The following is a 21839-nucleotide window of genomic DNA, read 5'->3' as shown; positions in this document are numbered from 1 at the left end:
GAGGCCTCAGAGAAGGATACCAGACAGGTGCCGCCATGGAAGGGCGAGGGAAAAGGGACGGTGAGCACCTGTAGGGCAGGCCCTCAGGTGGTGACTCCCCACACTCGGTTCTCTCTCTACCACTCAGAGCCCTTGCCGCCTCTCGCCCCCTCTGTGCCCATCGTCCACCAGGCCAGGAGAGTGGCGCCACGTTAGTACACGCCAGCGGAGGTGGGGCCAGGCATGGCCATAGCTGACTGGCCTCACCTGTGCTGTGTGGCATGGCCCGAGCGGTGTGGAGTCGCCCCCTTCCGTGGCATTCTGTGACAGGCCCCAGGTTCCATGCCTTTGCTTATGTTCTGTGGCAGATCTCGTTTCTTGCCACTTGCCTGATGAGTTCTGTGATGAAGATCTCAGTTCCGTGCCATTGTCTGTTTTGTGGCAGGCCTGGATTATATGTCCTTGCCTGTTTGGTGGCACCCATAAGTTCCATGGAATTTTACGTGTTCCGTGGCAGGTTGAGATCACTGTTCTTTGGCCTGTGTTCAGTAGCAAAGTCTGGGTTCATTGCCACTGGCAGTGTTCTGTGGCAGGCTGACTTCCATGCATTGCCTGTGATCTGTGACAGGCTTCTTGTTATATGAATACCTCTTGTTCCATGGTGTTGCTGAGTGTTTTGTGGCATGTCATTCCCAAAGCTGCTGTGGTGGCTCTGAGAAGGCTCAGATGGTTCTAGGTGGATGGCCTTGGGGTGGGTAAGGGGCCCTTCCCTGTGTATCTGCTCAAGTCTCTGCCCAGGCTCTGCCATGCCTTTGTCTCAAGCGACACTGACTCTGAGAAGCCCAGTGGGAAGGGTTTCTTATAACCAGCCTGATGAGGGGGGCTGGGGGTGCTGTGGCCGGCTCCCTGCCTAGCAGGGCTCCCAGTGGTGTCTGGGGCACCAGGGAGCCCAGGGGAGGGTTGCATGAGGCCATGGCCTGTGCCTGTGGGTGTCAGGAGGACTGTGCACAGGGAGGTGGGGGACAAATGGTGGGAGGCTGAGGATCTGTCTAGGGCCCCTCAGTGCCCCCAACCTCGCCTCTTCTCTTCCTCCTAGCCTGTAACCCCAACGCCTGCCGTGCCTCTGGGCGGGGCCTGCAGCCCAAGGGTGTACGTGTCAAAGAGGTGGCTGACTTCAAGGTTTTCACCAAGGGTGCTGGCAGCGGGGAACTCAAGGTCACAGTCAAAGGACCAAGTGAGTGCCAGGGCCCAGGGCCAGTGAGGGTCGGGGTGCAGGGAGGAGATTCGGCCAGTGGTTTAACTCCCTGAGGGCAGTGACAGCCAGCACCACGTACCCCTGTTGGGGCTCTAAAAGAGACATAGAGGTGCACATTGTCTTATATCTGCTTCGGTCTCACTGTCTGCAAGCTGGAAATGTTGCTCTCTGCCCTATGGCTACCCCGGGGTGTTATGCACGGGGATGACGTGTGGTCCCTGCCTTGACTTTCAGCACTGCCTACTAGCAACACTGCCCTCAGGCTAGGCCTGGGTCCCCAGGGTTCTGGATCCCAAGGGGATCGAGGAGCTGGGACTCACAGGCCATTGATCCCCCTACTCCCCACATCTCCTCAGAGGGCACAGAGGAGCCGGTGAAGGTGCGGGAGGCTGGGGACGGTGTGTTCGAGTGTGAGTACTACCCCGTGGTGCCCGGGAAGTACGTGGTGACCATCACGTGGGGCGGCTATGCCATTCCCCGCAGGTAAGCACCGTGCAACCCCTGTGCCTTCCTGTTTGGGCCCTCATAGGGTGGGAGGAGGGAGGTGGACTGCCTGGGACTCTGAGGGAAGGGAGGAGGAGTACCTCTGATGGGGGCACCGCCCAGCATTGACACCAGCTCTCTTTCCTCAGCCCCTTTGAGGTACAGGTGAGCCCAGAGGCAGGAGTGCAGAAGGTACGGGCCTGGGGTCCCGGTTTGGAAACTGGCCAGGTGGGAAAATCAGCTGACTTTGTGGTGGAGGCCATTGGCACCGAGGTGGGAACACTGGGTGAGTGGCTGGATGGCAGCAGGTGGGAGTGCTGAGGAGTGGTGTGATGGAGGGACACTGGGAAGTGACAGGGGAACAGGAGGCAGGAATTCTGGCGAGTCTGAGATGAGATGGGGAGATAGGACATGGGGGTGACCAGGGTAGTGAAGCTGGGGAGGGGAGTGATGGGGGACCTGCCTGAGGGTCCAAGTTGCCTCTTGTGCCCTCTAACCCTCCCCACCTCACACCTAGGCTTCTCCATTGAGGGGCCTTCGCAGGCCAAGATTGAGTGTGATGACAAGGGAGATGGCTCCTGCGATGTGCGGTACTGGCCCACAGAGCCAGGGGAGTACGCTGTGCATGTCATCTGCGACGATGAGGACATCCGTGACTCACCCTTCATTGCCCACATCCAGCCAGCGCCACCCGACTGCTTCCCAGACAAGGTGTGGTCCCCGCTTCTGCACATGGGCCCGGGACAAGGTGAATGGCTCGCCTCCAGTCCCCAACCCAGCCCTCTTCTCTTGCTCCTGCACAGGTGAAGGCCTTTGGGCCTGGCCTGGAGCCCACTGGCTGCATTGTGGACAAGCCAGCAGAGTTCACCATTGATGCCCGCGCAGCTGGCAAGGGAGACCTGAAGCTCTATGCCCAGGTAGCATGTTGCCTGAACTCGCTGCCCCTCAGTGCTGTAGCAGGGACCCTGGGAGGGTGGGGCAGGTTAGGGAAAGGGGTGTCCAGGCATCACAGGACTGCTTCTCACGGATCCATAAGAACTATGGAGAATTTAAAGTTTTGTGTTTTCTTCCTGGTGATAATCTTAAAAACATTTTACCAAAAATGTATTTGTATAGTAACAATTTTTAATTAAAAGATGATTTGATTGAGTAAGACATTGGTTTCCCAGGTGAATTTCTCAAACTGTTGTCCATTCTTGGTTAATGAATATATTCTTGGGTCCAAGAGGATGATTCTTCTTTAAACAGTTCATTATTCAATTTTAGGAACGTTGATTTAGCTGAGCTTCTCCCCTGACAACACATTTCAGAGACCTAGGTTGAGAGAGAACAGGCCACACAGTTGGCCTAGAGCCCCATCTCCTGGCTTCCGGGGTGCTCCCTGGCCACCAGAGCTCGTGGCACTAGGCTTGTGGTCTGAGGTCTGTGGCAGGGGCGAGGCCTGTGAGTGTGTCGGCCAGCAGAGGGCGCCGGTGCTCTGAGGAGGCCGGAGCGTTCTAAGAACCTTGCTTTGGGTGATGCCCACAGGACGCAGACGGCTGCCCTATCGACATCAAAGTCATCCCCAATGGCGATGGCACCTTCCGCTGCTCCTATGTGCCCACCAAGCCCATTAAGCACACCATCATCATCTCCTGGGGAGGCGTCAACGTACCCAAGAGCCCCTTCCGGGTTCGTCCTCTGCGTCTTGTACTGTACCCACTGCCGGGGCCCCAGAGGGAGGGCGGAGCCCCACGCGGGAGATGTTGGCTGTCCCTGAGCCCTGTCATGGCACCCCCACCTCAAGGCCCCAGCGAAGAGGCTAAGATTGGTCCTACTAAGGCCGGCGCTGGTAGTACTGGGGGAGGGGATGGGACTTGATGGAGGGGCACTGTGCTGAGCGTCATCTCCTCCCCACAGGTAAACGTGGGAGAGGGCAGTCACCCCGAGAGGGTGAAAGTCTATGGCCCAGGCGTGGAGAAGACAGGCCTCAAGGCTAATGAGCCCACCTACTTCACTGTAGACTGCAGCGAGGCAGGGCAAGGTGGGCCTGGAGGTGGGGAGGGGAGTGGGGCGGGGCCAGGGCAGGGTCTGGCTGGGAGGAGCCAGTACCTCTGCCTATTTCAGGGCAGAGCTGCAGAGTGCAGGAGGTTGTTGAGGCCCACACTCATGGCCTCTTGCCTGCCTCCCTTCAGGCGATGTGAGCATTGGCATCAAGTGCGCCCCCGGTGTGGTGGGCCCTGCAGAGGCTGACATCGACTTTGACATCATCAAGAATGACAATGACACCTTCACAGTCAAGTACACACCCCCAGGGGCCGGCCGCTACACCATCATGGTGCTGTTTGCCAACCAGGTACCCACACCTGGCTTTTGGTTGTCATTGGTGGCAGCACCCCCTAGTCTCAGCCAGCAACTTGAGAGGCTGTCCGTTGGGAACAGTTCCACAGCCATTGAGCACTTCCTGTGGGCAGTCAGTGTACCTCAGAGACTGCTCATGTCCACCCTGACCAAGCCTTTTCTCCCTCCAGGAGATCCCCGCCAGCCCCTTCCATATCAAGGTGGACCCATCCCATGACGCCAGCAAAGTCAAGGCTGAGGGCCCTGGGCTGAACCGGACAGGTTGGTGTCTGGGAAGGGGCTGGGCTGAGCTGGGATTAGGGGTAAGTGGCCGCCAGTCCCTCACCACCATCTTGGTGTGGGCTCCCCAGGTGTGGAAGTTGGGAAACCCACTCACTTCACGGTGCTGACCAAGGGAGCTGGCAAGGCCAAGCTGGACGTGCACTTTGCTGGGGCTGCCAAGGGCGAGGCTGTGCGGGACTTTGAAATCATCGACAACCATGACTACTCCTACACCGTCAAGTACACGGCCGTCCAGCAGGTGTGCCCATCCCCTCCCTTGCCCTACTCATCCTGGCTGACTGGGGTCCTAGGTATCCTTCCTCCAGGCTCATAGGGCCACTTCTGGATTCTGGCCTCTTTCCTGCCTCCCATCCTCTCTTGCTGTGGATCTCTGTGCCTCAGGCCCACATCGGCCAAGGGCATGTTGCCAGACTGTTTCTAAGCCACCCAATTCTGACCTGTTGTATCCAACAGGGCAACATGGCAGTGACAGTGACCTATGGTGGAGATCCTGTCCCCAAGAGCCCCTTTGTGGTGAATGTGGCACCCCCGCTGGACCTTAGCAAAGTCAAAGTTCAAGGCCTCAACAGCAGTAAGTGGGGGCAAGAGCTGACCTGAGAGTGAGGGGTGTTGGCTGGGGTGGGCTGGAGTCTCTGCTCACTGTGTCCCTTGCTCTCTACACAGAGGTCGCTGTGGGGCAAGAACAGGCATTCTCTGTGAACACACGAGGGGCTGGTGGTCAGGGCCAGCTGGACGTGCGGATGACCTCACCCTCCCGACGACCCATCCCCTGCAAACTGGAACCTGGGGGTGGAGCCGACACCCAGGCTGTGCGTTACATGCCCCCTGAGGAGGGGCCCTACAAGGTGGACATCACCTATGATGGTCACCCGGTGCCTGGCAGCCCCTTCACTGTGGAGGGTGTCTTGCCTCCTGACCCCTCCAAGGTGAGGAGACGGGGACTGGCGGGAGCTGGGAATTGGGGGCTTGTAGGAAAGATGAATAAGTCATAGGGGCAGAGACCAGAGGGTCTTATGTCCTGGAGGGAGCACAGCCAAGGACCTGGGGCTGAGGCAGTCCCCCACTTCAGGACCTGCCTTTGAGACAGCTGAGTTATTAAGAGCCTGACTTCAATCTCAGGTCCACCAACTGGGACAAATTATTCAATTTCTTTGCCTCCATTTCCTCACATGGAATTGTTATAAGGATTCAGTCTGTAGTAGCTGCTACAGTTGAAAGTGCTTAGCTTTCACAGGGAGCCATGAAGGCCAGGCATGGGAGAGGCCAGGTGTAGGTAACCCACACACCTGCTCCTTCCTCTAGGTCTGTGCTTACGGCCCTGGTCTCAAGGGCGGGCTGGTAGGCACACCAGCGCCCTTCTCCATCGACACCAAGGGGGCGGGCACAGGTGGTCTGGGGCTGACCGTGGAGGGCCCCTGCGAGGCCAAGATTGAGTGCCAGGACAACGGTGATGGCTCGTGTGCTGTCAGCTACCTGCCCACGGAGCCGGGCGAGTACACCATCAACATCCTGTTTGCCGAAGCCCACATCCCCGGCTCGCCCTTCAAGGCTACCATCCGGCCCGTGTTCGACCCGAGCAAGGTGCGGGCCAGTGGGCCAGGCCTGGAGCGTGGCAAGGCTGGCGAGGCTGCCACCTTCACTGTGGACTGCTCGGAGGCGGGTGAGGCTGAGCTGACCATCGAAATCCTGTCGGACGCCGGGGTCAAGGCCGAGGTGCTGATCCACAACAATGCTGACGGCACCTACCACATCACCTACAGCCCCGCCTTCCCCGGCACCTACACCATTACCATCAAGTATGGCGGGCACCCCGTACCCAAATTCCCCACCCGTGTCCATGTGCAGCCTGCTGTTGACACCAGTGGGGTCAAGGTCTCAGGGCCTGGTGTGGAGCCACATGGTGAGTGATGGAGGAGGAGCCAGGAGCCTGTCATGGCGCCAGTCAGGGCGGGTGGGAAGCAGGGCTGAAGGCATTGGGGGGCAGTGTGAGGTGAAGGGGGAGCTTTGGGGCAGCCCTGGAGTCCTTAGAGCTCAGACACCCCAGAGGAGCCAAAGCCAAGGGCAGGACATGGAGCTTTGCCTCTGGTCTTGTGGCAGAATTGCGTCTGCCCATGGGCATTTTGCTGGGGAGATCCTCAACTTTCGTCAGCTTAAGGGGTCCCTGATCTGAAAAAGCTAAGAACCTTGCTCTCCATGGTGCAGAGGGAAAGCTGTGGGGTAGTGGGTGACAGGATTCAGGACACAGTTCAGCTCAGTTCAGTGAATGTGAGTTACCATCTGTTGGGGACCAGACCCTGGGCTGGGCATGGAGGCAGGGGGCGCAAGATGTAAGACCCATACCTGCCCTCGAGGGGCCCAGAGCCTGATAGGGAGACTTACATGAACAGAATGTCACCATGTGGGGAAGGGAGCTGAGGCAGGGGCTGTGGGTGGCAGGGCCTGGAGCTCACAGGCCTGAGAGGATGGCTGGGCTCAGACTGGGGAATAGCAGGGGGAGAGGAGGAGCCACCTGGGAGCTGGGGAGGGAGGGATGAGGTGAGCAGCTGTGTGAAGGCTGCCCCAAACCCACACTGAGCTCTTGTCTCCTGGGACCCAGGTGTCCTGCGTGAAGTGACCACTGAGTTCACTGTGGACGCAAGATCCCTCACGGCCACGGGTGGGAACCATGTGACAGCTCGCGTGCTCAACCCCTCGGGTGCTAAGACGGACACCTATGTGACAGACAATGGGGATGGCACCTACCGAGTGCAGTATACGGCCTATGAAGAGGGTGAGGGACTGGGCTGAGTGGGGACAGTGGGGATCTGATCTCAGCATTTTCATGGGGGCGGGGTGGAGGGGGCCGTGCACATCCTGACTTGCACCCTGTGGTCCGGTTCTAGGCGTGCATTTGGTGGAGGTGTTGTATGATGATGTGGCTGTGCCCAAGAGCCCATTCCGAGTGGGCGTGACCGAGGGCTGTGACCCCACCCGCGTCCGGGCCTTTGGGCCCGGCCTAGAGGGTGGCTTGGTCAACAAGGCCAACCGCTTCACTGTGGAGACCAGGTATCTCTCCCTTTCCTAACCTTGACCCTGAAGCTGTGGCCACCCTGATCCCAACCACTTGCCCTCCCCCTTTGTCCGTCTGCTTGTGCCTCATCCCCAGCCCATCCCCCATCAAGGGTGCAAACCTCCCCTAGTGTCGCAGCCCCTGTAGCTGGTCCCTTCTCAGCCTGGCCCTCAGCCCCTATTCAGCTGCTCCTTCATCTCCACTCAGTGGTCCTAGCGAGGCTGACAGAGGGGTCCTCTTGTAGGGGAGCTGGCACTGGGGGCCTAGGCCTAGCCATTGAGGGCCCCTCAGAAGCCAAGATGTCCTGCAAGGACAACAAGGACGGCAGCTGCACCGTGGAGTACATCCCCTTCACCCCCGGAGACTACGACGTCAACATCACCTTTGGGGGCCGGCCCATCCCAGGTGTGCAGAGAGCGGGTGGGGCTGGGGAGGGCAGTAGGAGGCCTGCTCAGTGACAGGGAAACTGGAAGGGAAGTTGGGTGTGGAGACTCATCCCCAGAGCAGGATGGCCACCAGTCCAGCCAGTGGGGAGAATGCTGAGCAGGCAGGCACGGTCATGGCCAAGAGGCAGGGCAGTGGGTGCAGTTCATTCCCAGAAGCTCAGCACTGCTGTCCTGGCCCCTTGCCTGGAAGCGCCAGACCTTGTGAGTTTGGTCACTCAGACACAGTCTGGGCCACCTTTCACACCCTCTCGCTCTCACTGTTTACAAAGCAAGGAACCCCCCTGCTCTCCTGCAGGGATAAGCTGCTCAGGGGTGGGGGCAGGGTAGGGGTCATGTCTTCAATTATTGCATAACTTGGGCCTGCTGAAATTGGACATTTTCCCCCCTTATCTAATTTTACACTGTCAAAAATGCATTTTCTTTTACAAATATTCCACTTTTAACATTCTATTAATTTAGAAAGGCCTTCCAGGCTTGTGACCTAAGTAAGTGGATTTGCACAGCCTTGGTCTGCAGCCAAGTTTATTTCTCCTTGTTTACATTTTCTTAGCAAGTTCCTAAGCGTTTGCACATTTGGTCTGGCCTCCCTGGGGCATTTCAAAGGCAGGGAAGGCCTCCTCCTCCTGGTTCCTCAGTGTCAGGGAGCCCCTCCCAGGCAGGTGGGTAGGGGCTGAAGTCTCTCTCCTTGCAGGGAGCCCGTTCCGGGTGCCGGTGAAGGATGTGGTGGACCCTGGGAAGGTCAAATGCTCGGGCCCGGGGCTGGGGGCTGGTGTCAGGGCCCGAGTACCCCAGACCTTCATGGTAGACTGCAGCCAAGCTGGCCGGGCCCCCCTGCAGGTGGCCGTGCTGGGCCCCACAGGTATGAGAATGTCTGGGCAGGGCGGAGAGAGATGGGACAGGGTGCCAGGAGGCTCTGCTGACCCTGCTCCCTTGCCCAGGTGTGGCTGAGCCTGTGGAGGTGCGTGACAATGGAGATGGCACCCACACTGTCCACTATACCCCAGCCACTGATGGGCCCTACACAGTAGCCGTCAAGTATGCCGACCAGGAGGTGCCACGCAGGTGAGGACCAGCTTTGGGCTCCTGTGCTGTGCTGAGCTCTGGGGAGCTCCTACCAAGGCCACACCTGCAGGGCCACTGTGGGTCCCTGGGAACACTCCTCCCACTTGTCTTGGCTTCATCTGGTCTCTGCTGCCCCCTCCCACTCTTTCTCAGGGCCCCCTGCCTGTCTTTTCCACCCTGGAGGCAGCACAGCCTCAGGGACCCTCCTCTGGCTGGGCTTTCCCCCCACCATGTAGCTGCAAACAGGTGGGAGAGGGCAGCCTCCTGCACCCTCCTCTTTAAACAAACCACAGCATCTGCCTGGAGAATGGAGAAGAAATGCTCAGGCTTCGGTTGGGGGCACACCCGAATGGCCCTCCCCCATGACTCAGGCTGTGACCTGGTCCCTCCTCCCTACTCAGGAGTCATCTCCCCTTCTCATGAATGTGGGAAGGACTCCAGGCCCAAAATGAGACAAGACTCTGCCTCCCCCCAACCCTCAGCCAACTAACTATCCTTTTTCCCCCTCAAGCCCCTTCAAGATTAAGGTGCTTCCAGCCCATGATGCCAGCAAGGTGCGGGCCAGCGGCCCCGGCCTCAATGCCGCTGGCATCCCTGCCAGCCTGCCTGTGGAGTTCACCATCGATGCCCGGGATGCTGGGGAGGGCTTGCTCACTGTCCAGATCCTGGTAAGTCCATGTGCTGCCCACCTCCCTGGTCAGACTGTGGGCACAGACCAGCCTTGACCTCTGCTTCTCCCCCAGGACCCCGAGGGTAAGCCCAAGAAGGCCAACATCCGAGACAACGGGGATGGCACATACACTGTGTCCTATCTGCCGGACATGAGTGGCCGGTACACCATCACCATCAAGTACGGTGGTGACGAGATCCCCTACTCACCCTTCCGCATCCATGCCCTGCCCACTGGGGACGCCAGCAAGTGCCTCGTCACAGGTGGGCACCCACTCCGCCTCCCCTGCCCCAGTCCCCTCTCCCACCTCCCCTGCCCTTACCCATCCCTTGTCCCCCACCCTCTCCTGAGTGTTTCATGGTCTCACATTCTTCTCTGTTTCCAGTGTCCATTGGAGGTCACGGCCTGGGTGAGTGCCCCTTCTCTTCTTGCTGTGGGCTGAGGTGGTGGAGGCAGTTGGGAACTGAGTGGGGCTGGGCATAGGGCCCCTACAGAACCCATGACCGGTTGCTTCTGTGTGGCAGGTGCCTGCCTGGGCCCCCGCATCCAGATTGGGGAGGAAACTGTGATCACAGTGGACGCCAAGGCAGCAGGCAAGGGGAAGGTGACGTGCACAGTGTCCACCCCGGATGGGGCAGAGCTCGACGTGGATGTGGTTGAGAACCACGATGGTACCTTCGACATCTACTACACTGCACCTGAGCCGGGCAAGTACGTCATCACCATCCGCTTCGGAGGCGAGCACATCCCCAACAGCCCCTTCCACGTGCTGGTAAGCTCTGCGGCCGCAGCAGGACTAGATGGTGGCTGGAGGGGGTGGGGGGCCAGCCTTACTAGCAGTAGCAAGGAATTCAGGACCTGTTGCCATGTCTGATGGCTTCTGGTCCCAGAGTGCTCCAGAGTTGAGCCTTTGCTTTCCCAGTAGCCTCCCAACCTGGGAGGTGAGCACAGCCCTGCCTCTGGCCCCTCTGGCAGTCAGTCAGCCCTCTCTGGCGGAATTTGCCATATTCCTCTCTGACCCTTGAGCCCACTGTTCCTGTACAGCTCCCCAAGGTGGCCCTGCAGGACAATGAAGCCCTCCAGAGGGTAAAGCACCCAAGATACCCATCCTGCCCCATGGGCAGCCCAGGATTTCAGGTCCCTGGGCCATTCTGAGTCAGCTCCTGGTCCCTAGAGCTGGTGAATACTGGCCTGCCACATCCTGTGCTCTCCGTGCCTTGCCTCCCAGGCGTGTGACCCCATGCCCCACGTGGAGGAGCCCTCTGATGTGCTGCAGCTGCACCGGCCCAGCGCCTACCCCACACACTGGGTACTGCCACCTCCCACCTGGGCCAGACCTCGCCCTCCTCCTCCTCTCCCTCCACTTCTTCCTTCTCTTCTTCAGCGGACAGGGCTGGGGCATGGTTTGGGGGCCGTCTTGGGGAGCAGGCGGGAGTCAGGCTGGGGAGACAGACCCCCAAGCTAGGCACAGCACTTCTTCTCCTGCAGCAGATGCGCCTCTCCTGCTCTCCAGTTTCAACATTAACCATCTTGTTCTTTCCTCATTTTCTCTGCCTTCAGTCATGGCTCAGGCCAAGCTCCCAGGCCTTCTCCAGCCAGTGACTGTTCCCTCTCACCTGCCACAGGCCACCGAGGAGCCAGTGGTGCCTGTAGAGCCAATGGAGTCCATGCTGAGACCCTTCAACCTGGTCATCCCCTTCACCGTGCAGAAAGGGGAGCTCACAGGTACTGCCCTGGGCCTTGAGGACTCAAAGGGAGGACACCTGCATTCAGGCCCAGCTCCTTGTGTCTGAGATGAAAGCTGGGGCCCAGAAAGGGGGTGTGAGCTACCCAGGATCACACAGCAATGTGGGCAGAGCTGGAACTCAGACTTAAGCCTTCTGTCTCCCAGCTCGGGGTTTGTCCTGATGCTCCAGGTTGTCACCTGGTGCCGGACCTCTGGGGTGGAGGCACAACCACACAGAGGTGGGGGCCTGGGACAGCAAGGGGGTTGAGGTAGGAGAAACTGAGGTCCCCCACATAACTGTGTCTGCCTGACAGGGGAGGTGCGGATGCCCTCCGGGAAGACGGCCCGGCCCAACATCACCGACAACAAGGATGGCACCATCACAGTGAGGTATGCACCCACCGAGAAAGGCCTGCACCACATGGGGATCAAGTATGACGGCAACCACATCCCTGGTGAGTTGGCGGCTGGGCTGGGCTTGGTTGGGCTGAGAGGAGCCCCACTGTGACTTCATCTGGGCCTGCCTTCTGTCAAAAAATATTCATTGAGCACCTGCTGTATGCCGACACCACAATAAGCGCTGGGGAGGCTGGTATCCTGGTGGGAGGCAGACTTCCACCAGTCAGGCCCCTACGGCAGAGATGTAGGGCTCAGCAGGGAGACTGTGGGAAGGTGTGGGGTGGGCTGAGGCGGGTTCAGGCAGCCCCTGTCCTTACTGACCGAGCCCCCTTTTTCCATCCACCCCCAGGGAGCCCCTTGCAGTTCTACGTGGATGCCATCAACAGCCGCCATGTCAGCGCCTATGGGCCAGGCCTGAGTCATGGCATGGTCAACAAGCCAGCCACCTTTACCATTGTCACCAAGGATGCTGGGGAAGGTGAGGGAGCTGCAGACAGGGGCTGTGAGGGGGAGGGGTAGATGATCAGGACCTCTGATCTCAGCCCCACTTCCACCTACAGGGGGTCTGTCCTTGGCCGTGGAGGGCCCGTCCAAGGCAGAGATCACCTGCAAGGACAACAAGGATGGCACCTGCACTGTATCCTACCTGCCTACGGCGCCTGGAGACTATAGCATCATCGTGCGCTTTGATGACAAGCACATCCCGGGGAGCCCCTTCACAGCCAAGATCACAGGTGGGTGGACATGTAGGCACCCACAGCCTATGACACCCCCCATCCCCAGCACACAATGGATGTACAAGCCTGGCGTGTTCAAGTCACCAGGCATTAGGGTAGGGCCCCCTTGAGGTGGAAGAGTTCATTTCTGGATGAATGTAAGGATGTAATTCTATTCTTTACAGCAGGTGAGAAACATTCAGCCACCCCCACCCCCACCCCCACCCCCACCTCCCCTGCCCCAGCTCTGAAACATATATCTTGTTGAGGCTTTCAAGTTAGAGTATTGTTAATTCCCTTTGATAGCTAAGGAAACCAGTAGGCTCAGAGGGGCTAAGCAACTTGATCAGAGCCACACAGCTAGTAAAGGGTCTGTGTTGTCTAGTCCAGTCTAGTGTTTTGTCTCCATAAAATCATGTGACTTAAGATTGAAATTTGTGTAAATTAGGGATTTAACCGATTCAGGGGGACTAGGGTGCTGGGCCCACATTTGGCAGCTAAATGTGAATGAAGATTGCCCTCTCCCCAGTTTCTCTGTGCCTGTGAGTGGCCCCCCAGTCTCTGCTGAGTCCAGCAGGGTCTGCCAGGAGGTCTCCTGAGCTCCATGAAGGCAGGGCCTGCCTGGAGTCACACTGCCTGACATGCCAACTCTCCCCCAGGCGATGACTCGATGAGGACTTCACAGCTGAACGTGGGCACCTCCACGGATGTGTCACTGAAGATCACCGAGAGTGACCTGAGCCAGCTGACTGCCAGCATCCGTGCCCCATCGGGCAATGAGGAGCCCTGCCTGCTGAAGCGCCTGCCCAACCGGCACATTGGTGAGCATGGGGCCACGGGAGGGGCCTGGGGGGAGCCGGGAAGGGACGCCGCCAGGCCCAGGGCTCCATGCCTGACCCCTCTTCTCCACAGGCATCTCCTTCACCCCCAAGGAGGTTGGGGAGCACGTGGTGAGCGTGCGCAAGAGTGGCAAGCACGTCACCAATAGCCCCTTCAAGATCCTGGTGGGGCCGTCTGAGATCGGGGACGCTAGCAAGGTGCGGGTCTGGGGCAAGGGCCTGTCTGAGGGACACACGTTCCAGGTGGCGGAGTTCATCGTGGACACTCGTAATGCAGGTGCTTCTTGCCCCAGAGACCCCTCATTTCAGCTGGTGCCTCTAATGAGGACTAGTCCTTTCCTGCCCCATGCCCCTTGGCCATACCCTCCTCGCTGAACTTCCTGGCCCAGTCTCTCCTGAGATTCATATTCTGGGGCCCAATGAAGAAAGTGGGCACCATGTCACTTCTCTCACATTTAAGAGAAAGTTCAGCTGTCCTGAGTTTCTGTCTCTCACTCACTGGCACCCAAGAGGCCTGCCCTGGGGAATTTCCAAGACTGCCTCTCCCTGACCATCTGGGTCAGTGCCTGGCTTGCCCCTTCTCCTCCTGCTGAGCCATCTTTTGTTAGTGGTTATGATAGACCTGGGGTGCCCATTCTGGATGGAGCCTGCAGTTTGGGGAGGGGAGAGCAGAATGGCAGTGGGGACTGAGGGAGATGTGTCTCTTGCTTTCCGGTAGGTTATGGGGGCCTGGGGCTGAGTATTGAAGGCCCTAGCAAGGTGGACATCAACTGTGAGGATATGGAGGATGGCACATGCAAAGTCACCTACTGCCCCACTGAACCTGGCACCTACATCATCAACATCAAGTTTGCCGACAAGCACGTGCCGGGTAAGACTCCAGGCGGTGGCTGGGACAAGCCAGGAGGCTAGAGGCAAGGGATCTAAGACCCCTTTCTCCTGCTACAGGAAGCCCATTCACGGTGAAGGTTACTGGCGAGGGCCGCATGAAGGAAAGCATCACCCGGCGCAGGCAGGCGCCTTCTATTGCCACCATCGGCAGCACTTGCGACCTTAACCTCAAGATCCCAGGTGGGAGCCAGGAAGAGCCTGGGCAGGATGGGGCAATGGGGAGGGCCCCGATCCTGCCCCCAGGGTCTCTGTCCTGCTGGCTCATTTCTCCTCTCCCTCCCCTCCCCTTCCCTGGCTGTGTGTGTCCCACAGGGAACTGGTTCCAGATGGTGTCTGCCCAGGAGCGCCTGACACGCACCTTCACCCGCAGCAGCCACACGTATACCCGCACGGAGCGCACAGAGATTAGCAAGACACGGGGCGGGGAGACCAAGCGTGAGGTGCGGGTGGAGGAGTCCACCCAGGTTGGCGGAGACCCCTTCCCCACCGTCTTCGGGGACTTTCTGGGTCGAGAACGCCTAGGCTCTTTTGGCAGCATCACCCGCCAGCAGGAGGGTGAGCAGAGCCAGGGTCTTCCCGGGGAGGCTGGGCCTTCCATCCCTTGGGGCAAGGAGAGGGTTTTACTTGGAGGGAAGAAGGGGCTAGGAGCAGCCCAAGTGTCACCCTGACACACCCCACCCCCTGCAGGTGAGGCCAGCTCTCAGGATATGACCGCACAGGTGACCAGCCCGTCCGGCAAGACAGAAGCTGCAGAGATCGTGGAGGGGGAGGACAGCGCGTACAGCGTGCGCTTTGTGCCCCAGGAGATGGGGCCCCACACGGTCACTGTCAAGTACCGCGGGCAGCATGTGCCAGGCAGCCCCTTTCAGTTCACCGTGGGGCCACTGGGTGAAGGTGGTGCCCACAAGGTGCGGGCTGGAGGCACAGGGCTGGAGCGAGGGGTGGCCGGTGTGCCAGGTAAGGGGGAGGAAGCCGAGATAGGGGATGGGGGCAGGGCAGCTGGCAGGATGGGCAATGGTGCTGAACAGCTGCCCCTGTCCTGCTTCCGTCTCCAGCCGAATTCAGCATCTGGACCCGAGAAGCAGGTGCCGGGGGCCTGTCTATTGCTGTGGAGGGGCCCAGCAAGGCGGAGATTGCATTTGAGGACCGCAAAGATGGCTCCTGCGGGGTCTCCTATGTTGTCCAGGAACCAGGTGGGTGTCCACAGTGGAGCTGGGCCTGAATAACCTTCCAGACTGGGCTTTTGCTCACTGACCAGGCAGGAGAAGGGGCTACTGAACTGATTCTTCACCTGGGCTGCTGCTCTTTCTCTGCTGTCTACCTTCACCCCACACCCGGGGAATGCACATCTGTCTCCAGGAGCTTGTCCTGGAAGAGGCGAGGGTGGAGGTGGCTCTGCCTTGCCATCGCATCCTGGGGCCTATGCTGACTGGCTTTACCTCCTCAGGTGACTATGAGGTCTCCATCAAGTTCAACGATGAGCACATCCCAGACAGCCCCTTTGTGGTACCCGTGGCCTCCCTCTCAGATGATGCTCGCCGTCTCACCGTCACCAGCCTCCAGGTGTGTGCCCAGGGATGGGGCCCCTCTGCCACCCTGAGAGATGGGCAGGAGTAGAGGATGGCAGGCCCATGTGGCCAGGGACTTAGCAGTGACCTTCAAAGGTCAAGACAGACATCTCCTCTCTCCCAGTATCTGTACAGCAGGGGGCTCCATGCCCCTTCCAGCTGCGGCTCAGGGTAGTCTTATCAGAACCCTTGTGTTTCTCCTCCCCCCAGCCCTACCCCAACTCTAGAGCTGGGCTCTGTGCCCCACCCCCCCAGCCTCCCCATTGGCCCACCTCCCCCCTTGAGCACCCCTAGCCAGTCCAGGCCACTCTCCTCTATACTCATCAGAGTCCACACAGCTCTAGCAGCTTTGTCATTGGGCCCACTTTACGATGTCTGGGTCTTACCTCCTCAGCCAGGACAGGGCACGTCATCTCTGGTGCCCTGCCTGCCCAGAACAGCCAGTGGGCCCACCTCCTGCAGGTGGATGCTGGGGTCACAGACCCAGCCCCCTACTGCTACTGTAGTCTTGCTGAGGGCCTCTGGGAGCTGGTCCAGGTGGCAGGAGCCAGGCTGGGCATGTGGTGAAAGCAGTGCCAGCTTGCAGAGAGGAACGCTCCAGACCCTCCCAGGAGTCTGAGCACCCTCTGTGACCTCTACAGGAGACGGGGCTCAAGGTGAACCAGCCGGCGTCCTTTGCGGTGCAGCTGAACGGTGCTCGGGGTGTGATCGATGCTAGGGTGCACACGCCCTCGGGTGCAGTGGAGGAGTGCTACGTCTCCGAGCTGGACAGTGGTGAGCTGGCCCAGTCCCCGTCAGGCTAGGACCTTCTTGGAAAGGGAGGGGAAGGACAAAAGCTCACCTAACAATCTCTGCCCCACAGACAAGCACACCATCCGCTTCATTCCCCATGAGAATGGCGTCCACTCCATCGATGTCAAGTTCAACGGTGCCCACATCCCTGGCAGTCCCTTCAAGATCCGCGTTGGGGAGCAGAGCCAGGCTGGAGACCCAGGCTTGGTGTCAGCCTACGGTCCTGGGCTTGAGGGAGGCACTACAGGTGAGTGGCTGGGAGGAGGAGGTGATATTGAGGTACTTAGCCCCCAGTCCTGGGGCAGTGCTGATGAGCTCTGAGTCCTCACAGAGGCCTGCTCCAGGGAGCCTGGGCTCCAGCCTACCCACCTCTGGGCCCCAAACCCTTTCTGCCTACACCCTTGCTACCTCTGGTCCCCAGGCGTGTCATCAGAGTTCATCGTCAACACCTTGAACGCGGGCTCAGGGGCCTTGTCTGTCACCATTGATGGCCCCTCCAAGGTGCAGCTGGACTGTCGGGAGTGTCCTGAGGGCCACGTGGTCACTTACACTCCCATGGCCCCTGGCAACTACCTCATTGCCATCAAGTATGGTGGCCCACAGCACATCGTGGGCAGCCCCTTCAAGGCCAAAGTCACAGGTGAGTGTCCTGGAGGGGGGAGGTCCTGGATGACTCCAGTAGCCAGTCACACCCACGTCATATCTGCCCCAAACATCAAGGTCAGGTTACCAGGGATAAAGCGGGCCTGGCTTTACACAGCACACCATTCTCTACATTCTCCACATGGACTCGTGTAGATCATTTTTCAAAAATCAAATCCTCCCTCTTTATTGTTGTCCGTCACTCAACTAATCTTTTCCCTGTGGTGGCTCCCCAAGCTTTCACTTAGCTTTCTGCCCTTCTGGCTTCCAAGAAGAGAGAGCTCAGTAAATATTTAGCCAGCATTCCTTTTGGAAGTTGCATGAAGGATTAGTTGGATACATGATCCTTTTTAAAGCAAGACTCTACCCTGTGACTTGGGGTCCCAGACAAAGCCCAGACCGGGGGTGGGGGGCGGAGCCATCCGAGGCCCCAGACCTCAAGATAAGCCTGCCCTGCCACCCTGGCTCATTAGGAATGGGGGGCCACTCCTAGGATGCTACAGCTGAGGAAGGGAACGTGGGGCTGTCAGTGTCGGCAGAGGGCTCACCTAGGGAAGAGTATGCCGCTGACCTGGCTTGTGGCTGCCCCACTCTTGCCCCTCAGGTCCCCGGCTGTCTGGAGGCCACAGCCTTCATGAAACATCCACAGTTTTGGTGGAGACTGTGACCAAGTCATCCTCAAGCCGGGGCTCCAGCTATAGCTCCATCCCCAAGTTCTCATCGGATGCCAGCAAGGTGGTGACACGGGGCCCTGGGCTGTCCCAGGCCTTCGTGGGCCAGAAGAACTCCTTCACCGTGGACTGCAGCAAAGCAGGCAAGCCACTGGGGGAGAGGGGCCAGTTTCCTGGGGTGGGCAAATGCGCAAGAACGTGAGGCCAAGGGCTGTGGTGCGAGCCTGTCCCTCGCTGCCCTCCTCTCCAGGCACCAACATGATGATGGTGGGCGTGCATGGGCCCAAGACCCCCTGTGAGGAGGTGTATGTGAAGCACATGGGGAACCGAGTGTACAACGTCACCTACACCGTCAAGGAGAAAGGGGACTACATCCTCATCGTCAAGTGGGGCGACGAAAGTGTTCCCGGAAGCCCCTTCAAAGTCAATGTGCCCTGAATCCCAGAAGTGCCTCCCCCAGCCTCGGCCCCCACCTCTGGCCAAACACACTCACATACACACATACACACACGCAAAAGGGCCACACCCAGATGCACACACGCAGAATCATACACCTCAAACACCTGCCCTGGGGTGGACTGAGTGGCTCTGACCCCCACCCCACCAGGGCCCTGGGGTTGGAGGGCCTTGTCTGTCCTGGGGCCATGTCCCTTGCCTCAAACGTGACATGAGAGTGGACTGGGGGTTGGGGGGCCAGGGAAGCCCTGAGTTTTCTGGTGGGGCTGAGGCCAGTGGGGGAGCACATGTTTGGGGGTGTCTGTGTGTGTGAGAGAGGTCACCCTCCAACTGCACTGCTGGCCAGGCCTCCTTGCCGCTGAGGACTGCGTCCAGCCCCTCTGGCAGCCACAACCCCAGAGTGTTAAGGACTTGGAAGAGAGCACAATCCGAGGAGAAAACGGACCCCACACCAGCAGCAGCAGCCTTGGCATGTGGCCTGGCCCTGGGAGATTTAGATCCCAGCCAGGCTTCCTGAGGGACTGATTTCTCTCTCTTTTTTTTTTTTATTATGATTGCACAGCTCTGCCCCATGGGGGGCCTTTTTTACACACTGCGAGGCCCAGCTTTCTGGGGGGATTTTTGCACATGTCATGCGGCTCAGGTGGGAGCTGCTTAGGTGGAAAACTCCAAATAAAGTGCGGCCTGTCGCAGAGGCTTGGCTGTTCCTTGTGCGTGTGCTCCCCGTGGCTGGCTGTCTCTGGCTGCTGACGCTGAACCAGGCCCCAGGAGGCAGAGGCCAGGCTGCCTTATCCCTGGAGGACTGACTCAGACCAAGGGGAAGTACCTGGGGCAGACCTCTGGGCTGTCTTTGTGGGGAGGTCTGGAATGCTGGCAGATTCCTTGAAAGAATCATGGATGGCAGTGGGGTGTCCGGGATGTGGTCTTGGTCCTCAGATTCTTGGAGAGCTGCTGGGTGGGAAAGGGAGGTGGACACTTACATTCTAGAAGACTGCCCTAGGACCACCAGGAGGCCAGTTTCCATTCAGCCTGATTTCAAAGATGTTCTCAAAATTAGGACCTTAAAGCAGCACTGACAGAAGCAGGAATGCTCCTCGCTCAGCAGGCAGGCAGAACCTCATGCAAACCCAGGGCTCTTTCACTCCCGCCAGGTCCTGGGTCAATCTGGGCCTGCTCCCTCCCCACCTCCAGCCCTGACCTTGCTTAGGGCCTCCTTCCTGAACTGGCCCCTCCACTAACCTCCCTCCAACCCACCTTTCATGCTGCAGCCAGAGGGGGTCACATCAAAGGGACTACGGATGGCCCTTCTGAATGTCCTTCTGCTCCAGGCTAGTCTACGTGTCCTAATGAGGCCTCCAAGGTCTCTAGGTTCAGACACCAGCCTCCCTACCTGTTTATTCAAAAAGTGCCCAGAGTCAGGCAGTGTGCCCTCCACCTCCATTTCTCCTCACAACCTCTGGTTCCCCAGGCACCCATGTGGCATTTTGGGCCTCTGCCCAGGAACACCCTTGCCTCTCCACACTCATCTTCTGGCCAATGGGAAGCTTTCCTGAACCCCTCCCTGCCCCTACCCAGGTCAGCCCCCTAGTTCTCACACTGCCCCGAGCACATTTCTGGCTGCATTTACTACTTCCATCTGTGACTGTGTATCTTAGAGGGTCAGTCTCCCCCACCAGACTGAGCCCCTTGACCCTGGGAGGTCTAATACAGACAGCTATGATGAATGAATAAATGCATGAGCAACTGAGTACCCAGAGCAGGGTAAAGCAGCATTTCACTCAATTGATCCGCCAACTCTAGACTTACCCCAAACATTTCAGCACACGGTGATGAGTCAGCCAGAGCAAATGCAACATACAAGGCCTGCCTCCGAATCCCCCCCACCTTCACTGGGTAACCTGTCTGCCTCCCAACTCCTCTTTAAGTTTCTTCTTTCCCCTCCCTCTCCTGAGTCCTGCCCCCTCAGGACCGCTCCAGGGCCGCTCTGTATGTCTACTCACCTCCTCGTGATATTTTCTACTCTCCCCTCGATCTTGAGGGAGCTCCTTGAGGACAGAAATCTCATTTTATCAATCTTGGTCCTCAGCCTCGCCATGTCCACATTTGATACATGCTGGGTGAATGAAGGAGTGTGTGATAAATGTGGCACTCTCCTAGCTTCCTACTTAACCTGAAAGGCCCTTTGAAGGCAGAATCCATTCTCAAGTACCCAACCACTCATGGCCATTAAGGGTCAGTTCTGTGCCAGGCACCGAACCAGTTGCTTCTACACACACCCTTCCTCACTCTGCCTTCCCTCCCACCTCACCCCAGGTGGGAGCATTTCCCTGCATGGTTTGCTGGCCTCCTTCTCAGCTTCTGCTGCCCTCCCCACCTGTTTGTGGATGTGTTTACAAATATCCAGCCCAGCTGCTCTCCCCCAACTACAGTCTGGTCATGCGTGCTGAGCACTGAGGGACTCCATCTCACTTAATCCCAACAGCCCTACAATGCTGGCATACTATTATCTGAAGAGACCAAGGTCCTCAGAATTTTGGTAATGAGTCCCAAATCACATCTCCAAGAAGCAGGGCCAAAATTCAAACCAAATGTATTCAAGTCCTGAGCCTATCATACGTGCAACAATTAGACTAGGCCAGCTGGATGTCTCACCTGCTCTAAACTTGCAAATCACATGCCAGATGCCAGGATGCCTATTTGTTAAAAGGGAGGAGGAATGAGTGGCCCTTTCTTTTCAACATGTTCATCTCACAGAGTTCACTCTCTTGGGACTGTTACTCCTGTCCACCTACCTAGCTGCACAGGCCAGAAACCTGGAGGTCACCTGGGTCTCACTCCCCAAATATATCCAATCCAAAACCCCATTCTGTCCATTCTGTCTTTAAATATATCTTGACTCCACCTACTTCTCCACATTCCCCATCACCACTACCTGGGTTCTGGCCACCATCATCTCATTACCACAATGGTTTCTCTGCCTTCAGTCTTGCCTCTGCACACAGCACGGTCTCGATGCTATTTATATCATTCTCGTGCTTAAATTTCTTCAGTTACTTCAGAATAAGTTTGTCCTCAGGATAACCTCCAGATTCTTTAACTTTTCTTGAAAGCACTTATACTTTCTAGTCTCTTAAGTCTTTGCACATGCCATTGCTCTTCCCTAAAACACCTTCTTGTCTTCATCTCTATCCCCTGCATCCTGCTGGCAACCCTCTTTGCGCGCCCCACCTCCCCCCATGAGTTAGTTACACCTGTTGTGTGCTTCCACGTACTTTTCACATTTTACCAATTAACACATTGCTTTGTCAATGCTCTACCGCACTAAAGAGGATCATCATTAACTTGTTCATCCTTTTATTAATTGAACAAATACGTAGTAGTTGTTAACTATGTGCCGTAGTTACATACATACACGACACAGACTCGGACCTTACCCTCGAGAACCGTCTTTTCTTCTCCGGCGTCTCGGTGTCTAACAGCAGTAGGCTCCACAAGTTTGTTGAAGGAACGCTCTAACGTGATTGCGCAAGCCGGTGATGCCGCGCGGGCTTCTGGGAACCGTAGCCCTCGGGT

General features: G+C 58.1%; 1 protein-coding gene and 1 long non-coding RNA gene across 4 annotated transcripts in view; one reads left to right on the top strand and one right to left on the bottom strand.

Moving 5' to 3' along the window:
* The window catches only part of FLNC (filamin C), a 27534-nt gene extending 8576 nt beyond the window's left edge, over positions 1 to 18958 (top strand). The window contains exons 9-48 of one of the 2 annotated variants that reach the window (XM_010947557.2): positions 1076 to 1213; positions 1591 to 1717; positions 1867 to 2003; positions 2235 to 2428; positions 2521 to 2634; positions 3245 to 3388; positions 3617 to 3740; positions 3892 to 4052; positions 4228 to 4318; positions 4408 to 4577; positions 4793 to 4910; positions 5003 to 5265; positions 5642 to 6239; positions 6936 to 7109; positions 7222 to 7384; positions 7633 to 7793; positions 8526 to 8693; positions 8773 to 8896; positions 9408 to 9564; positions 9640 to 9829; positions 9952 to 9975; positions 10091 to 10338; positions 10795 to 10875; positions 11192 to 11291; positions 11607 to 11747; positions 12041 to 12169; positions 12252 to 12425; positions 13067 to 13228; positions 13320 to 13523; positions 13965 to 14117; positions 14195 to 14317; positions 14450 to 14692; positions 14825 to 15094; positions 15193 to 15330; positions 15585 to 15700; positions 16347 to 16479; positions 16568 to 16744; positions 16919 to 17137; positions 17744 to 17953; positions 18061 to 18958. In XM_010947557.2, coding sequence (XP_010945859.1) covers positions 1076 to 1213; positions 1591 to 1717; positions 1867 to 2003; positions 2235 to 2428; positions 2521 to 2634; positions 3245 to 3388; positions 3617 to 3740; positions 3892 to 4052; positions 4228 to 4318; positions 4408 to 4577; positions 4793 to 4910; positions 5003 to 5265; positions 5642 to 6239; positions 6936 to 7109; positions 7222 to 7384; positions 7633 to 7793; positions 8526 to 8693; positions 8773 to 8896; positions 9408 to 9564; positions 9640 to 9829; positions 9952 to 9975; positions 10091 to 10338; positions 10795 to 10875; positions 11192 to 11291; positions 11607 to 11747; positions 12041 to 12169; positions 12252 to 12425; positions 13067 to 13228; positions 13320 to 13523; positions 13965 to 14117; positions 14195 to 14317; positions 14450 to 14692; positions 14825 to 15094; positions 15193 to 15330; positions 15585 to 15700; positions 16347 to 16479; positions 16568 to 16744; positions 16919 to 17137; positions 17744 to 17953; positions 18061 to 18248 — 6749 coding nt within the window. In that variant the 3' untranslated portion in view covers positions 18249 to 18958. The remainder of the gene's footprint in view (positions 1 to 1075; positions 1214 to 1590; positions 1718 to 1866; positions 2004 to 2234; positions 2429 to 2520; positions 2635 to 3244; positions 3389 to 3616; positions 3741 to 3891; positions 4053 to 4227; positions 4319 to 4407; positions 4578 to 4792; positions 4911 to 5002; positions 5266 to 5641; positions 6240 to 6935; positions 7110 to 7221; positions 7385 to 7632; positions 7794 to 8525; positions 8694 to 8772; positions 8897 to 9407; positions 9565 to 9639; positions 9830 to 9951; positions 9976 to 10090; positions 10339 to 10794; positions 10876 to 11191; positions 11292 to 11606; positions 11748 to 12040; positions 12170 to 12251; positions 12426 to 13066; positions 13229 to 13319; positions 13524 to 13964; positions 14118 to 14194; positions 14318 to 14449; positions 14693 to 14824; positions 15095 to 15192; positions 15331 to 15584; positions 15701 to 16346; positions 16480 to 16567; positions 16745 to 16918; positions 17138 to 17743; positions 17954 to 18060) is intronic. The other variant, XM_045511077.2, reaches the window with a different exon arrangement.
* LOC105063099 (uncharacterized) lies at positions 18313 to 21839 on the bottom strand. 2 transcript variants are annotated; one of them, XR_834752.3, is made up of 3 exons: positions 21701 to 21839; positions 20267 to 20379; positions 18313 to 19217 (listed from the first exon to the last, which is right to left on the bottom strand). It is a non-coding gene; the product is annotated as an uncharacterized LOC105063099 (long non-coding RNA). The 2 variants fall into 2 exon arrangements; XR_006722152.2 differs by having other exon boundaries at positions 18313 to 19214.

The sequence above is a fragment of the Camelus bactrianus genome, chromosome 7 (genome assembly GCF_048773025.1).
Source record: "Camelus bactrianus isolate YW-2024 breed Bactrian camel chromosome 7, ASM4877302v1, whole genome shotgun sequence".
Taxonomy (NCBI): domain Eukaryota; kingdom Metazoa; phylum Chordata; class Mammalia; order Artiodactyla; family Camelidae; genus Camelus; species Camelus bactrianus.
The sequence above is the reverse complement of the archived record's forward strand: the minus strand, read 5'-3'. Positions and strand labels throughout refer to the sequence as shown.